The sequence below is a fragment of the Bufo bufo genome, chromosome 4 (genome assembly GCF_905171765.1).
Source record: "Bufo bufo chromosome 4, aBufBuf1.1, whole genome shotgun sequence".
Classification (NCBI taxonomy): domain Eukaryota; kingdom Metazoa; phylum Chordata; class Amphibia; order Anura; family Bufonidae; genus Bufo; species Bufo bufo.
The window spans coordinates 410,659,840-410,678,303 of NC_053392.1; the positions used below are offsets into that span (position 1 = coordinate 410,659,840).

General features: G+C 45.0%; 1 protein-coding gene across 1 annotated transcript in view; it reads right to left on the reverse strand.

Moving 5' to 3' along the window:
- MPC1 (mitochondrial pyruvate carrier 1) overlaps positions 1-18,464 on the reverse strand; it is a 104,410-nt gene that overhangs the window by 62,633 nt on the left and 23,313 nt on the right. Inside the window, exon 2 of the mRNA XM_040429298.1 lies at positions 17,901-17,904. Coding sequence (XP_040285232.1) covers positions 17,901-17,904 — 4 coding nt within the window. The remainder of the gene's footprint in view (positions 1-17,900; positions 17,905-18,464) is intronic.

Below are 18,464 nucleotides of genomic sequence, written 5' to 3' on the forward strand. Positions count from 1 at the left end.
TGTATTAAGGGTGTATCTCCCAATGACATCTGCATCAAAGGCTGGCAACTAAATTTTTTGTGCCCAAACGAGTGTTTAACAACTGAATTTGACAGCAGTATATAAGCCTATAATTTAACACGTGCTGATGCTGCGAGGCCTGAAAATAGTGTTTTTTGTCAAAAAAGTGTGTTTTTTCAAACCCCAGAAAATGATGGGTGTATTTCTACCTTAAATTACACACTGACCAGGGTGGATAAAAATCAATGATTTAAAAAAAAAAAAATTGTGATTTTTTTTATTTAAAATCAGATTTTTTAATATAAAATGCTTTTTGGAGGAAAATATATTACCATCCAAAGGTTATTTCATTATGAAATAAAGATTACTTTTTTAATTATGTAGAATAAGGCTGTATATGTTAAATTTTTTGTTAAATTCCATTAATCCATTCACAATGTCATGCTCTTCCAGAGGTTTTTGTAAGATTACTGGGTAGTTTCTCTGCCTACAAGATATTATCACAGATGCTTGGTTTAATTTTGGAGTTCTCAAAACTGAATTTATAACATGAAAAGAGTTGAGAATATTATATATATATATATATATATATATATATATATATATATATATATATATAATATTGTCAATATCCAGTATCAGGGTCAAAACTTAAGTGCTGAGGAAGAGGAGTTAGCTATGACATGGGTATCCAGCAATCATCCATCTGTAATGCCAACTATAATGAACTTCAAAGCCAAGGGGGGGGGGGGGGAACAATTAAAGAAATATATGTTTGCTGAAAATATTTTAAAGTAAGTCACACCAGTGAACTGGTGGAAGTCACTTAAGCACTTGGATTTAGAGACTGTTCAAGTAATGATTTCACTTTTAACAGCAGTAGCTTCTTCTGCGGGCGCTGAAAGAATATTCTCTTCCTTTGGACTCGTTCATTCTAAATTGAGAAATCGTTTGGGTCCCGATAAAGCAGGAAAGCTTGTTTTTCTTTTCCAGATTATGAACAAAGAAGATGATGAAGATGACGAGTGAGCTACAGAGGACATTATTAAGCTTTTCTTGTGTAGGCTGGGCTGACAGTCTAAGTTTCTTAAAATATATATATTTTCTTTAGCCAAATTAGTTAGCAAACATGGATGTTTAAGCAAATAACATGCTGTAATGTTATTGTTTCAGTTGAATAAATCCTATTTAAATTGTTATTATTAAGGTAATGATTATTTTTCTCCTTCCTAAGTACAACAGAAAAATTGTCCAAATATGAATCTTTATGTAAAAAACTGATTTAAATCAAGCCTTACTGACTAGTGATTTAAATCGTGATTTAAATCGGTTTGATTTAAAACAAATCCACCGACACTGACTAATACAGATGTTGTAGTTTGCCCCAAAAAAATGGTGATTTGCAATATCCCAAAATCTCAGATGCAGTGCTGGTGCACTGAGCATGCATAAAATGTCCGCTGCCGCCACCCACCCAACTAAAAGAATTCTAAAAGTTTTTTGTTTTTTTTGGTCAATGGCCTCAGGGCAGGGTAAAACGATTGTGTCCTGCACCCACACAACTATTTCTAGCCAGATCGCTGAGTTAGATTCTCTCCTATTCTCTCCCTGAAATCACAAGTACAGCAGCATTCTCTCCCTGCACTTGTAACAGCAGAGTGACGTGCCGCGGTACGTGACTCAAGCTTATATAGAGCCTGGGTCACATGCTGCTCTGGCCAATCACAGCCATGCCATTAGTAGGCATGGCTGTGATGGCCTCTTGGGGCAAGTAGTATGAGGCTTGTTGATTGGCTGCTGTGCAGCCTTTCAAAAAGCACCGAACCCGAACTTTTATGGAAATGTTCGGGTTCAGGGTCCAAAAATCCTAAAGTTCAGTACGAACCCGAACTTTACAGTTCGGGTTCGCCCAACCCTAATCATGACACTTAGATCACAATGTTTTTCCAGACGGAAGGTCCTCTTTAACCACCTCAGCCCCCCTAGCTTAACCACCTCAGCCCCCAGTGCTTAAACACCCTGAAAGACCAGGCCACTTTTTACACTTCTGACCTACACTATTTTCACCGTTTATTGCTCGGTCATGCAACTTACCACCCAAATGAATTTTACCTCCTTTTCTTCTCACTAATAGAGCTTTCATTTGGTGGTATTTCATTGCTGCTGACATTTTTACTTTTTTTGTTATTAATCGAAATTTAACGATTTTTTTGCAAAAAAATGACATTTTTCACTTTCAGTTGTCAAATTTTGCAGAAAAAACAAGATCCATATATAAATTTTGCTCTAAATTTATTGTTCTACATGTCTTTGATAAAAAAAAAATGTTTGGGTAAAAAAAAAAAAATGGTTTGGGTAAAAGTTATAGCGTTTACAAACTATGGTACAAAAATGTGAATTTCCGCTTTTTGAAGCAGCTCTGACTTTTTGAGCACCTGTCATGTTTGCTGAGGTTCTACAATGCCCAGACAGTACAAACACCCCACAAATGACCCCATTTCGGATAGTACACACCCTAAGGTATTCGCTGATGGGCATAGTGAGTTCATAGAACTTTTTATTTTTTGTCACAAGTTAGCGGAAAATGATGATTTTTTTTTTTTTTTTCTTACAAAGTCTCATATTCCACTAACTTGTGACAAAAAATAAAAACTTCTATGAACTCACTATGCCCATCAGCGAATACCTTGGGGTGTCTTCTTTCCAAAATGGGGTCACTTGTGGGGTAGTTATACTGCCCTGGCATTCTAGGGGCCCAAATGTGTGCTAAGGAGTTTGAAATCAAATTCTGTAAAAAATGACCTGTGAAATCCGAAAGGTGCTCTTTGGAATATGGGCCCCTTTGCCCACCTAGGCTGCAAAAAAGTGTCACACATCTGGTATCTCTGTATTCAGGAGAAGTTGAGGAATGTGTTTTGGGGTGTCTTTTCACATATACCCATGCTGGGTGAGATAAATATCTTGGTCAAATGCCAACTTTGTATAAAAAAAATGGCAAAAGGTGTCTTTTGCCAAGATATTTCTCTCACCCAGCATGGGTATATGTAAAATGACACCCCAAAACACATTCCCCACCTTCTCCTGAGTACGGAGATACCAGATGTGTGACACTTTTTTGCAGCCTAGGTGGGCAAAGGGGCCCATATTCCAAAGAGAACCTTTCGGATTTCACAGGTCATTTTTTACAGAATTTGATTTCAAACTCCTTACCACACATTTGGGCCCCTAGAATGCCAGGGCAGTATAACTACCCCACAAGTGACCCCATTTTGGAAAGAAGAGACCCCAAGGTATTCGCTGATGGGCATAGTGAGTTCATGGAAGTTTTTATTTTTTGTCACAAGTTAGTGGAATATGAGACTTTGTATGAAAAAAAAAAAAAAAAAAACATTTTCCACTAACTTGTGACAAAAAATAAAAAATTCTAGGAACTCGCCATGCCCCTCACGGAATACCTTGGGGTGTCTTCTTTCCAAAATGGGGTCACTTGTGGGGTAGTTATACTGCCCTGGCATTTTCCAGGGGCCCTAATGTGTGGTAAGTAGGTTAATGACCTGTGAAATCCAAAAGGTGCTCTTTGGAATGTGGGCCCCTTTGCCCACCTAGGCTGCAAAAAAGTGTCACACATCTGGTATCTCCGTACTCAGGAGAAGGTGGGGAATGTGTTTTGGGGTGTCATTTTACATATACCCATGCTGGGTGAGAGAAATATCTTGGCAAAAGACAACTTTTCCCATTTTTTTATACAAAGTTGAACAAGATATTTATCTCACCCAGCATGGGTATATGTAAAAAGCCACCCCAAAACACATTCCTCAACTTCTCCTGAATACAGAGATACCAGATGTGTGACACTTTTTTGCAGCCTAGGTGGGCAAAGGTGCCCAAATTCCTTTTAGGAGGGCATTTTTAGACATTTGGATACCAGACTTCTTCTCACGCTTTGGGGCCCCTAAAATGCCAGGGCAGTATAAATACCCCACATGTGACCCCATTTTGGAAAGAAGACACCCCAAGGTATTCAATGAGGGGCATGGCGAGTTCATTGAAAAAAAAAAATTTTGGCACAAGTTAGCGGAAATTGATTTTTTTGATTTTGTTCTCACAAAGTCTCCCTTTCCGCTAACTTGGGACAAAAATTTCAATCTTTCATGGACTCAATATGCCCCTCAGCGAATACCTTGGGGTGTCTTCTTTCCAAAATGGTGTTATTTGTGGGGTGTTTGTACTGCCCTGGCATTTGAGGGTCTCCGCAATCATTACATGTATGCCCAGAATTAGGAGTTTCTGCTATTCTCCTTATATTGAGCATACGGGTAATGAGATTTTTTTTTTTCGTTCAGCCTCTGGGCTGAAAGAAAAAAAATGAACGGCACAGATTTCTTCATTCGCATCGATCAATGTGGATGAAAAAATCTCTGCCAAAAAAAGAAAAAGGAGGGGAAAGGCGTCTGCCAGGACATAGGAGCTCCGCCCAACATCCATACCCACTTCAGCTCGTATGCCCTGGCAAACCAGATTTCTCCATTCACATCAATCGATGTGGATGAATAAATCATTGCCGGGATTTTTTTTTTTATATATACAAAGTGTTTGCCAAAGTATATGAACACCGCCACCTTCTCAGCTCATATGCCTCGGCAAACATATCTTTTACTGCAGAGGAGAAATCTCGTCTTGCAGCGCCGCATACACCGACTTGCGTGTAATCTGACAGCAGCGATGTCCGAATGCACATCAGTGCTGCAGCTGGTCGATCGGTTGGTCCACCTGGAAGGTAAAAAAAAACAAAAAAGAAAAAACCAGGCCGCAAAGCAATAACTTTATTAACTTTAGAACAGAACATATTAACTTTTTTAAACTTTTTTAACTTTTTTACTTACCGGTAAATTTTTTTTTGTTTAGTTTTTTTTACCTTTATAGAACAAACCTCTCCTTCCCCATGGGACAATGTGCAAAGCGCAAATCGCCCAAAGATGTGGCGAAGTACATTATGCACTTTATCCCAGGTGAAAGGAGAGGTTTGCAGCAGCTGAGAGTAAAAGGGCCCTAATAGCCCTGTGTGCCTGTCCTGTGAGATGCAATCCCTATGCTAGGTGTACCTGTGTGTGGTACTTCCGGAAACACTCACCAAAGCATAGGGCAGGGTCGTCAGGACAGTCAGGACAGAAATAGCGGGTGTCACGCCTTATTCCACTCCTGCTACAGACACGACATCTTTTTCGGGGTGACTGTTGGGTTGAGGTACCAGGAACGACACTGGGGAAATGTCGCTCGTGTAGACGGCTAACTACACTGGTGGATGGGGCCACGGAACCTCCTGGGTAAAGGAGGTTCTCGATGATCTCTTCCTGGAATTTGAGGAAAGATCGTGTTCTCCCAGCCTTACTGTAGAGAACAAAACTATTGTAAAGCGCCAATTGAATTAAATATACAGACACCTTCTTATACCAGCGTCTGGTTCTGCGGGAAACTAAATACGGAGACAACATCTGGTCATTGAAGTCCACCCCTCCCATGAGCGCATTATAGTCGTGGACACAGAGGGGCTTTTCAATGACACGGGTTGCTCGCTCAATTTGGATTGTCGTGTCTGCGTGAATGGAGGAGAGCATGTAAACGTCACGCTTGTCTCTCCATTTCACCGCGAGCAGTTCTTCGTTACACAAGGCAGCCCTCTCCCCCCCTTGCAAGACGGGTGGTTACAAGCCGTTGGGGGAAGCCCACGCGACTAGTTCGCGCGGTGCCACAGGCGCAAATCTGTTCTAGAAACAAATGCCTAAAGAGGGCCACACTTGTGTAAAAATTGTCCGCATAAAGATGGTACCCCTTGCCGAATAAGGGTGACACCAAGTCCCAGACTGTCTTCCCACTGCTCCCCAGGTAGTCAGGGCAACCGACCGGCTCCAGGGTCTGATCTTTTCCCTCATAAATCTGAAATTTGTGGGTATAGCCTGTGGCCCTTTCACAGAGCTTATACAATTTGACCCCATACCGGGCACGCTTGCTTGGGATGTACTGTTTGAAGCCAAGGCGCCCGGTAAAATGTATTAGGGACTCGTCTACGCAGATGTTTTGCTCGGGGGTATACAAATCTGCAAATTTCTGGTTGAAATGGTCTATGAGGGGCCGAATTTTGTGGAGCCGGTCAAAAGCTGGGTGGCCTCTGGGACGGGAGGTGGTGTTGTCGCTAAAATGCAGGAAACGGAGGATGGCCTCAAATCGTGCCCTGGACATAGCAGCAGAGAACATGGGCATGTGATGAATCGGGTGCGTGGACCAATATGACCGCAATTCCTGCTTTTTTGTCAGGCCCATGTTGAGGAGAAGGCCCAAAAAAATTTTAAGTTCGGAAACTTGGACTGGTCATAAAAGCTTCCCGGGTTGGCGGATATAAATTGTGTGGCATACCGGTTTGTCTCTGCCACGACTAAGTCCAAGAGCTCCGCAGTCAAGAACAGCTCAAAAAATCCCAGGGCCGAACCGATTTGAGCTGTCTCAACCCGAACTCCAGACTGGGCGGTGAAAGGGGGAACTACAGGTGCGGCTGAAGTTGGTGACTGCCAATCAGGGTTTGCCAGCACCTCAGGGATTCTAGGGGCTCTACGGGCCTGTCTGTACGGTGGCTGCGACGGGGTAACTAGTGCATGTGCCACCGTACCAGCTTCAACTGCCCTTCTGGTGCTCGCCACTTCACCATGTTGTACGGCAGTGCTGGTACTAGGTCCAGGGAGGGCTGCGCTCCTGGTGTATGCCTCACCACGTGATCCGGCAGCGACAGCCCCACTCTGCTGCTCTTGAAGCGGATCCTGCATAACCTGTGGTCTAGCGAAACGGGGCCGGGTACGCCTGGTGCTGCCAGGGACCTCCACCTCCTCGTCCGAACTTTGGGTCAGAGAGCCACTGCTTTCCACAGGTTCATATTCTGACCCGCTAGATTCGTCAGATGAGGGTTCCCACTCCTCATCCGACTGGGTCAGAATCCTGTAGGCCTCTTCAGAAGAATACCCCCTGTTTGACATTTGGACTACTAAATTTAGGGGTATTCCCTGAGACTACCCAAGAAAAAAAGCAAGCCTGTCTTACAAAGGGGAGGCTAGCGAAGTACCGGAGGCCGCTGCGGTTGATAAAAAATATCAAAACTGATTTTTTTATCGCCGCAGTGCGTGTAAAATGAATGTGCAGTGATCAAAAAAAAATTATTTTTTGTCACTGCGGTGGGGCGGGCGTGGGTGAACGCACGTGAGGGCGACCGATCAGGCCTGATCGGGCAAACGCTGCGTTTTAGGTGGAGGGCGAACTAAAGTGACACTAATACTATTATAGATCTGACCGTGATCAGTTTTGATCACTTACAGATACTATAAAAGTACAAATGCTGATTAGAGACACGCTATTCAGCGAATAAAAGTGACTGCGGTGCGGTGGGGTGGGCGCTAACTGACGCTAACTACCTAACCAAGGGGCCTAAACTATCCCTAAAACCTAACAGCCAATACCAGTGAAAAAAAAAAAAGTGACAGTTTACACTGATCACTTTTTTTCCTTTCACTAGTGATTGACAGGGGCGATCAAAGGGGTGATCAAAGGGTTAATTGGGGTGCAGGGGGGTGATCTGGGGCTAAGGTGTAGTGTTTGGTGTACTCACAGTTCAGTCTGCTCCTGTGCTGGATCCAACCGACGAAAAGGACCAGCACAGGAGCAGACAAGCCATATAACAGATCATATTTACTAATATGATCTGTTATATGACTTTTGATTGGATTTTTTGAAAATCGCCAGCCTGCCAGCCAATGATCGTTGCTGGCAGGCTGGTGACGAACTTGTTCTTTGAATTTTGCTTTGAGCGAAATCTCGCGTCTCGCAAGATGACGCGTATATGAGTGATTGTGCGCAGCGCTGCCACCTCCGGAACGCGAATCTGGCTGTGAGCTGTGCGCTGCGATTGGCCAGCGCTGCAGCCTAGGAGAAGGAGACGCCCACAGGACAAGAGAAGACCCGCCTACTATAACTTAAGCAAAGGTACCGGAGCCTAGAACGGGAGAATGGAGCGGCGCCCGGGGATAATAGTAAGTGCAGTAAGATCCCCGGGCGCCGCTCTATATGGCAGCCTACTCAGTTAACATCGTTTATACAGGTGAAAGGTCCTCTTTAACAACTGAATTTGACAGCAGTATATAAGCTTGTAATTTCACACGTGCTGATGCTGCAAGGCCTGAAAATAGTGTTTTTTTGTCAAAAAAGTGTGTTTTTCAAACCCCAGAAAATGATGGGTGTATTTCTACCTTAAATTGCATACTGACTAATACAGATGTTGTAGTTTGCCCCAAAAAATGGTGATTTGCAATGTCCCAAAAGTTCAGATGCAGTGCTGGTGCACTGAGCATGCATAAAATGGCCGCCACCGCCGCCACCCACCTAACTAACAGAATTATAAAATTTTTTTTTTTTTTTTTTTGGTCAATGGCCTCAGGGCAGGGTAAAACGATTGTGTCCTGCACCCACACAACTATTTCTAGCCAGATCGCTGAGTTAGATTCTCTCCTAGTCTCTCCCTGAAATCACAAGTACAGCAGCATCCTCTCCCTACACTTGTAACCGCAGAGTGACGTGCCGTGGTACGTGACTCAAGCTTATATAGAGCCTGGGTCACATGCTGCTCTGGCCAATCACAGACATGCCATTAGTAGGCATGGCTGTGATGGCCTCTTGGGGCAAGTAGTATGAGGCTTGTTGATTGGCTGCTGTGCAGCCTTTCAAAAAGTGCCAACAAAGCGCCGAACACCGAACTTTTACGGAAATGTTTGAGTTCGGGTCCGGGGTCCAAAAATCCTAAAGTTCAGTACGAACCCGAACTTTACAGTTCGGGTTCGCCCAACCCTAATCATGACACTTCGTTCACAATGTTTTGCCAGATGAAAGGTCCTCTTTAACCTGCTCAGGACCGGCGAACACAGGATTGCGTCCTGGCGGCGGCAGGTTTGTTCCTCCTGGACGCGCCGATGCGTCCTCTCCCGAGACGCGAGATTTCGAGCACAGCCGTCCCGCGCATGCGCAGTGCGGCCCGGGAACAGTTAGAGGAGAAGTTCGTCACCAGCCTGCCAGCCAATGATCATCGCTGGCAGGTTGGTGACTTTTAAAAAATTGAATCAGAAGCCATTTAACACATTATATTTATAAATATAATGTGTTAAATGGCTTCTGTGCTCTCTGCTGGTTCCTTTTCGTCGGTTGGTTCCAGCACACATCACTGTAAGTACTTACAGTACACTGCAAGTACACAGAGCACACATCACTGTAAGTACACAAAACACTAGGGATCGACCGATATTGATTTTTTTAGGGCCGATAATTTGTGAACTTTCAGGCCGATAGCCGATAATTTATACCGATATTCTGGGAATTTTCATTTTTGAGAAAAAAAAAAATTCCTACACAAATCTGCTGAAAATTAATATGTTTATTGTTAATGTGTATTTTTTTTTATAAGTCTTTTTCATTTATACTTAATATTTTTGTGTTTTTTTTTTTTTTTACTAACTTTTAGCCCCCTTAGGGACTAGAACCCTTGTCCTATTCCCCCTGATAGATCTCTATCAGGGTGAATAGGATCTCACACTGTCCCTGCTGCTCTGTGCTTTGTGCACACAGCAGCATGGAGCTTATCATGGCAGCCAGGGCTTCAATAGTGTCCTGGCTGCCATGGTAACCGATCGGAGCCCCAGGCTTACACAGCTGGGGCTCCGATCGGAGGAGCAGGTGAGAGGGGATCCTGTGGCCACTGCCACCAATGAGTAATACTGGGTGGGGGCGGGGGGCGCACTGCGCCACCAATGTTTTTACTATTGGCCGGGATTGGGGTGGGGGCGCACTGCGCCACCAATGATTAATACTGGGGGGCTTGGGGGGGGGGGGGGGCGCACTGCGCCACCAATGAAGATAAGTCTCTCATTCATATACAGGAGGCGGGAGCTGGCTGCAGAATCCCATAGCCGGCTCCCGACCTCTATGAGCGGTAGCTGCGATCCGCGGCACCTGAGGAGTTAACTACCGCGGATCGCAGCTATCGCTCATAGAGGCCGGGAGCCGGCTATGTGATTCTGCAGCTAGCTCCCGCCTCCTGTATATGAATGAATGAAAGGCTTATCTTCATTGGTGGCACAGCGGCCACAGCCCCTCCACTCCTCTTGTCTTCTCTTCTGTCATTGGCGGCAGCGGCAGCAGCAGCAGCACAGGGGGAGGAGACACTGCTTCCTTCTCCCCTGTGCTGCGGAGGGAACACAGAACGCGCTGAGAGCAGCGCGTTCTGTGTTCCCCATACGTTATCGGTATATCGGCAAAATAGATGCCGATACCGATAACGTTCAAAATCCTCAATATCGGCCAAACCGATAATCGGTCGATCCCTACAAAACACTATACATTTAGCCCCAGTTCACCCCCCATCACCCCAATTAACCCCCTTGATCACCCCTGTCAATCACTAGTGACAGGGAAAAAAGTGATCAGTGTAAACTGTCACTTTTTTTTCACCAGTATTGACTGTTAGGTTTTAGGTTAGTTTAGGCCCCTTTGGTAGGTAGTTAGCGTCTAGCCCACCGCAGTCACTGATTCGCTGATTAGCGTATCGCTAATCAGCATTGGTACTTTTATAGTATCTGTAAGGGATCAGAACTGATCACAGTCAGATCTATAATAGTATTAGTGTCACCTTAGTTCGCCCTCCACCCAAAACGCTGTGTTTGCCCGATCAGGCCTGATCGGTCACCCACACGTGCGTTCACCCACGCCCGCCCCAGTGACAAAATTTTTTTTTTTTTTTTATTACTGCACAATCACTTCACAAGCGCTGTGGCGATAAAAAAAAAAAATCAGTTTTGATATTTTTTATCAATCGCAGCGGCTTCCTGTACTTCGCTAGCCTCCCATTTGTAAGACAGGCTTGCTTTTTTTCTTGGGTAGTCTCAGGGAATACCCCCTAAATTTAGTCGACCAAATGGCAAGTAAGGGGTATTCTTCTGAAGAGGCCTACAGGATTCTGACCCAGTCGGATGAGGAATGGGAACCCTCATCTGACGAATACAGCGGGTCAGAATACGAACCTGTAGAAAGCAGTGGCAGTCTGACCCAAAGTTCGGACAATGAGGTTGAGGTCCCTGATACCACCAGGCGTACCCAGCCCCGTGTTGCTAGACCACAGGTTGCGCAGGATCCGCTTCAAGGGCAGCAGAGTGGGGCTGGCGCTGTCGGATTACGTGGTGAGGCATACACCAGCAGCGCAGCCCATCCTGGACCTAGTACCAGCACTGCCGTAGAACATGAAGTGGTGAGAACCAGAAAGGCAGTTGAAGCTGGTACGGTGGCACGTGCATTAGTTCCCCCGTCGCAGCCACCGCACAGACAGGCCCGTAGAGCCCCTAGAGTCCCTGAGGTGCTGGCAAACCCGGATTGGCAGCCCCCAACTTCAGCCGCACCAGTAGCTCCCCCTTTCACCGCCCAGTCTGGAGTTCGGGTTGAGACAGCTCAGATCGGATCGGCACTGGGGTTTTTTGAGCTGTTCTTGACTGCGGAGCTCTTGGACTTAGTCGTGGCAGAAACAAATCGGTATGCCACTCAATTTATAGCCGCCAACCCGGGAAGCTTTTATGCCCAGTCTTTCCGGTGGAAACCCGTCCAAGTTTCCGAATTTAAAACTTTTCTGGGCCTTCTACTCAACATGGGCCTGACAAAAAAGCATGAATTGCGGTCATATTGGTCCACGAACCCAATTCATCACATGCCCATGTTCTCTGCTGCCATGTCCAGGACACGATTTGAGACCATCCTGCGTTTCCTGCACTTTAGTGACAACAGCACCTCTAGTCCCAGAGGCCACCCAGCTTTTAACCGGCTGCACAAAATTCGGCCCCTCATAGACCCCCTTAACACCAAATTTGCGGATTTGTATACCCCTGAGCAAAACATCTGCATAGACGAGTCCCTGATACATTTTACCGGGGCGCCTTGGCTTCAAACAATACATCCCAAGCAAGCGCGCCCGGTATGGGGTCAAATTGTATAAGCTCTGTGAAAGGGCCACAGGCTATACCAACAAATTTCGAGTCTATGAGGGTAAAGATCAGACCCTGGAGCCGGTCGGTTGCCCTGACTACCTGGGGAGCAGTGGGAAGACAGTCTGGGACTTGGTGTCACCCTTATTTGGCAAGGGGTACCATCTTTATGTGGACAATTTCTACACAAGTGTGCCCCTCTTCAGGCATTGTTTTTAGAACAGATTGGCTGCTGTGGCACCGCGCGACTAGTCGCCGGGGCTTCCCCCAACGGCTCGTTACCACCCCTCTTGCAAGGGGGGAGAGGGCTGCCTTGTGTAACGAAGAACTGCTCGCGGTGAAATGGAGAGACAAGCGTGATGTTTACATGCTCCTCCATTCACGCAGACACGACAATACAAATAGAACGAGCAACCAGTGTCATTGAAAAGCCCCTCTGTGTCCACGACTATAATTTGCTCATGGGAGGGGTGAACTTCAATGACCAGATGTTGGCTCCTTATCTACCTTACCGCAGGACCAGACGCTGGTATAAGAAGGGGTCTGTATATTTAATTCAATTGGCTGTCTAATAGTTTTGTTTTCTACAGTAAGGTTGGGAGAACAAGATCCTTCCTCAAATTTCAGGAAGAGATCATCGAGAACCTCCTGTATCCAGGAGGTTCCGTGGCCCCAACCACCAGTGTAGTGAGCCGTCTACACGAGCGACATTTCCCCAATGTCGTTGCTGGTACCTCAAACCAAGCGCCACCCCAAAAAAATGTCATGTCTGTAGCAGGAGTGGAATAAGGCGTGACACCCGCTATTTCTGTCCTGACCACCCTGCCCTATGCTTAGGGGAGTGTTGCTTAGGGGAGTGTTTCCGGAAGTACCACACACAGGTACACTATTAGCATAGGAATTGCGTGACACAGGACAGGCACACAGGGGTCTTAGGGCCCTTTCACTCACAGCTGCTGCAAACCTCTCCTTTCACCTGGGACAAAATGCATAATAAATCACCGGTAAGCAAAAAAGTTAATGTTCTGTTCCAAAAGTTCAATAAAGTTTATAAAAGTTAATGTTCTGTTTAAATGTTATATAAAGTTAATGTTAATAAATGTATTGTGTTGCGGCCTGTTTTTTTTTTTACCTTCTAGGTGGACCAACCGATGAACCAGCTGCAGCACTGATGTGCATTCTGACAGAAGCATTGCGCTGCTGTCAGATTATACAAAAGTCGATGTATGCGGAGCTGCAAGACGAGATTTCTCCTCTGCAGTAAAAAAGATACGTTTGCGAGGCATATGAGCTGAGGGGCGGTGTTCATATGCTTTGGCAAACATTTCTTATAAAAAAAAAAATCCCGGCAATGATTTATTCATCCACATAGATTGATGTGAATGGAGAAATCGGGTTTGCCAGGGCATACAGGCTGAGTGGGTTTGGATGTTGGGCGGAGCTCCTATGTCCTGGCAGACGCCTTTCCCCTCTTTTTTTTTTTGCACATTTTTTGGCAGAGATTTTTTCATCCACATTGATGCGAATGAAGAAATCTGTGGCGTTCATTTTTTCTTTCAGGGTAGAGGCTGAACGAAAAAAAAAATAAATCACATTACCCGTATGCTCAATATAAGGCCTCATGCACACGACCGTTGTGTGCATCTGTGGCCGTTGTGCCGTTTTCCGTTTTTTTTCGCGGACCCATTGACTTTCAATGGGTCCGTGGAAAAATCGGAAAATGCACCGTTTTGCAGCCGAGACCGTGATCCGTGTATCCTGTCCGACAAAAAAATATGACCTGTCCTATTTTTTTGACGGACAACGGTTCACGGACCCATTCAAGTCAATAGGTCCGTGAAAGAACACGGATGCACACAAGATTGGCATCCGTGTCTGTGATCCGTGGCCGTAGGTTACTTTTTATACAGACTGATCCGAAGATCCGTCTGCATAAAAGCTTTTTCATAGCCGAGTTTTCACTTCGTGAAAACTCAGAACCGACAGTATATTCTAACACAGAGGCGTCCCCATGGTGATGGGGACGCTTCAGGTTAGAATATACTAAAAGAACTGTGTACATGACTGCCCCCTGCTGCCTGGCAGTGGGGCCCCCCGATGTAGTTAACACATTGGTGGCCAGTGCGGCCAGCCCCTCCCCCCTCCCCTGTAGTTAACTCATTGGTGGCCAGTGGCCCCCCCCTCCCTCCCCTGTAGTTAACTCGTTGGTGGCCAGCAGTAGCGTCCTGGTTGCCATGATTACCGATCGGAGCCCCAGCGATTAAACTGGGACTCCGATCGGTACTCTCCGCTGCCACCAATGATAGGGGGGGAGATTTTAATTAGGAGGGGGAGGGAGGGGAGAGGGCCCACTGGCCACCAACGAGTTAACTACAGGGGAGGGAGGGGGGCCCACTGGCCACCAATGAGTTAAATACAGGGGAGGGAGGGGGGGGCACTGGCCACCAACGAGTTAACTACAGGGGAGGGAGGGGGGCCCACTGGCCACCAATGAGTTAACTACAGGGGAGGGAGGGGGGGGGGGCACTGGCCACCAACGAGTTAACTACAGGGGAGTGGGGGGGCCGGCCGCACTGGCCACCAATGTGTTAACTACAGGGGGGGGGGGGGCTGCCCCCTGCTGCCTGGCAGCACCTGCCAGGCAGCAGGGGGCAGTCATGTACACAGTTCTTTTAGTATATTCTAACCTGAAGCGTCCCCATCACCATGGGAACGCCTCTGTGTTAGAATATACTGTCGGATTTGAGTTTCACGATGTAACTCAAATCCGACTGAATATTCTAACATAGAGGCGTTCCCATGGTGATGGGGACGCTTCAAGTAAAAATATACCATCGGATTGGAGAAAACTCCGATCCTATGGTATATTAAACTACTGACTTTACATTGAAAGTCAATGGGGGACGGATCCGTTTGAAATTGCACCATATTGTGTCAACGTCAAACGGATCCGTCCCCATTGACTTGCATTGTAATTCAGGACGGATCCAGGCGGACACCAAAACAACTGTTTTTTCATGTCCGTGGATCCTCCAAAAATCAAGGAAGACCCACGGACGAAAAAACGGTCACGGACCACGGAAAAACGGAACCTGTTTTTGCGGACTGCAAAAAAATACGGTCGTGTGCATGAGGCCTAAGGAGAATAGCAGAAACTCCTAATGCTGGCCATACATGTAATGATTGCGGAGACCCTCAAATGCCAGGGCAGTACAAACACCCCACAAATGACCCCATTTTGGAAAGAAGACACCCAAAGGTATTCGCCGAGGGGCATATTGAGTCCATGAAAGATTGAACTTTTTGTCCCAAGTTAGCGGAAATGGAGATTTTGTGAGAAAAAACAAAAAACAAAAAAAATTTCCGCTAACTTATTCCAAAAAAAAAAAAAAAAAAAAAAGAATCTTCTATGAACTCGCCATGCCCCTCACGGAATACCTTGGGGTGTCTTCTTTCCAAAATGGGGTCACTTGTGGGGTATTTATACTGCCCTGGCATTTTAGGGGACCTAAAGCGTGAGAAGTAATTTGGAATCCAAATGCGTAGAAAATGCCCTGTGAAATCCTAAAGGTGCTCTTTAGAATTTGGGCCCCTTTGCGCACCTAGGCTGCAAAAAAGTGTCACATGTGGTATCGCCGTACTCAGGAGAAGTTGGGCAATGTGTTTTGGGGTGTCTTTTTACATATACCCATGCTGGGTGAGAGAAATATCTCTCTAAAATGACAACTTTGTATAAAAAAAATGGGAAAAGTTGACTTTTACAGAGATATTTCTCTCACCCAGCATGGGTATATGTAAAAAGACACCCCAAAAACATATTGCCCTACTTCTCCTGAGTACGGCGATACCACATGTGTGACACTTTTTTGCAGCCTAGGTGCGCAAAGGGGCCCAAATTCCAAAGAGTATCTTTCCGATTTCACAGGGCATTTTTTACGCATTTGGATTCCAAACTACTTCTCACGCTTTAGGTCCCCTAAAATGCCAGGGCAGTATAAATACCCCACAAGTGACCCCATTTTGGAAAGAAGACACCCCAAGGTATTTCGTGATGGGCATAGTGAGTTCATGGAAGTTTTTATTTTTTGTCACAAGTTAGTGGAATATGAGACTTTGTAAGAAAAAAATAAAAAAATAAAAATTATAATCATTTTCCGCTAACTTGTGACAAAAAATAAAAACTTCCATGAACTCACTATGCCCATCAGCGAATACCTTAGGGTGTCTACTTTCTGAAATTAGGTCATTTGTGGGGTGTTTCTACTCTCTGGGCATTGTAGAACCTCAGGAAACATGACAGCAGGTGCTCAGAAAGTCAGAGCTGCTTCAAAATGCGGAAATTCACATTTTTGTATCATAGTTTGTAAACGCTATAACTTTTGCGCAAACCAATAAATATACACTTATTGCTTTTTTTTTATCAAAGACATGCAGAACAATAAATTTAGAGAAAAATTTATATAGAAATGTAGTTTTATTTGAAAAATTTGACAACTCAAAGTGAAAGATTTCATTTTTTTGCAAAAATTTCGGTCAATTTCGATTAATAACAAAAAAAGTAAAAATGTCAGCAGCAATGAAATACCACCAAATGAAAGCTCTATTAGTGAGAAGAAAAGGAGGTAAAATTCATTTGGGTGGTAAGTTGTATGACCGAGCAATAAACCGTGAAAGTAGTGTAGTGCAGAATTGTAAAAAGTGGTCTGGTCATTAAGAGGGTTTAAGCTAGTGGGGCTGAGGTGGTTAAGGTGCGGCAATACTTATACTTTCCATTGTGTTGTGTTCCGCTGTTACAGGGAACGCAACGCCCATGGTTAACCTAGCCTCTCACGACATTTTTTTTTTTACCCCAAGGTGAGTTTTTCTTCAAATCGCATGCGCATGGTGTTTTTTTCCTTGCTGCAGTGTTGTTTGGGAGTGGGTTGTTGCATACATTATTATATAAATTTTTCAGCGATACAGAAAACTATTTTTGGCATTTAATTCACTTTTCATAATGTAAGTCAATGGGGACGGACCAGTTTTCACTGACACAATAGAAAACGGATCCGACCCCCATTGACTTTCAATGGTGTTCAAGACAGATCCAAATGGATCCGTTCTAAACAGGTGCATGCGGTTGTATTATGTGAACGGATGCGTTTGTGCAGATCCATGACGGATCCGCACCAAACGAGAGTGTGAATGTAGCCTTATAGTAAATGTGACGGGCCGTCGGAGATAACGTCCCCACTAAGCCCCACCCATGTTCCAAAAAACTGTGAATTTATGACTTTTTCTACACTACAGTGATAGAAAATGCTTAAGTAATGTGCCTCAACGTGTAGTTTGTTTTCTTTTTAATTTAATATACATACAATAAAATGTATTTTATACTAGGGGATTATTCACATCTGCATCGGACGCAGCACTAGTAACCTATGTGGTCGATTTGTAAAATGCCTGATGGACTCCCTAGCAGAAACCTGATGGACCCCATGACAAATTATCAAAATCAAAAATACAAAGCAGTTAGTTTCTGTTATATGCTGGTTCGGGCGCTTCATTATTTTCACTGCTCTGCTTATATAATGGAGCAGAATAACGGAAATAACAAGCTGGTGTGAACCCAACTTAATGATGTATCATTTTTACAGCTGACCGACCAAAGATGCCTGTGACCATGATGATCACCACAGCAGTTAGGAATAGCTTGTTCCCATGCTCAGGGACACATTAGCCCTCATCCACTACAGCAAAACCAGATCATGATATTGCAAACTGAGGACACCCAAAAGACAGTGGTCATTAAGATTAAAATAGCCACATTTCTGAAGGGCAATAAAAAGCAGTCTGCACAGACTTTCTTACCGTACTGTGGATTTAGTAGCCATTGTTGCAGAAATCCATGAGACAACGCAGGAGAGACAAGGAATAAAAAAAACAAAAAAACAGCAAGTTAGCACATATGGACCAGAGAAAGATAACGCATTGAACTCACTAAGACCTCACGCACACGGCCGTGCTGTTTTTTGCGGTCCGCAAACCGCCAGTGTCGCCTTCCGCAATTTGCGGAACGGAAGTCGGCAATATAAATGCCTATTCTTGTCCGCAAAGAGCAGACAATAGGACATGTTATATTTTTTTTTTAACGGGGCCGCGGAACGGAGTCAGGCATGCGGAAAGCACACGGAGTGCTGTTCGCATCTTTTGTGGCCCCATTAAAGCGAATGGGTCCGCATCCGAGCCGCCAAAACAGCGGCTCGGATGCGGATCCAAAACAACGGCCGTGTGCATGAGGCCTAAGGATGATGGTGATTTATTTGTACGCCACATAAAAGCCTTTTCTTCAATGATGGAATGACACAGATATACTGCTCATGGAGATTGCCATCTACAGGCCTCCGACTTCTAATTAACACCAATACTACTGTA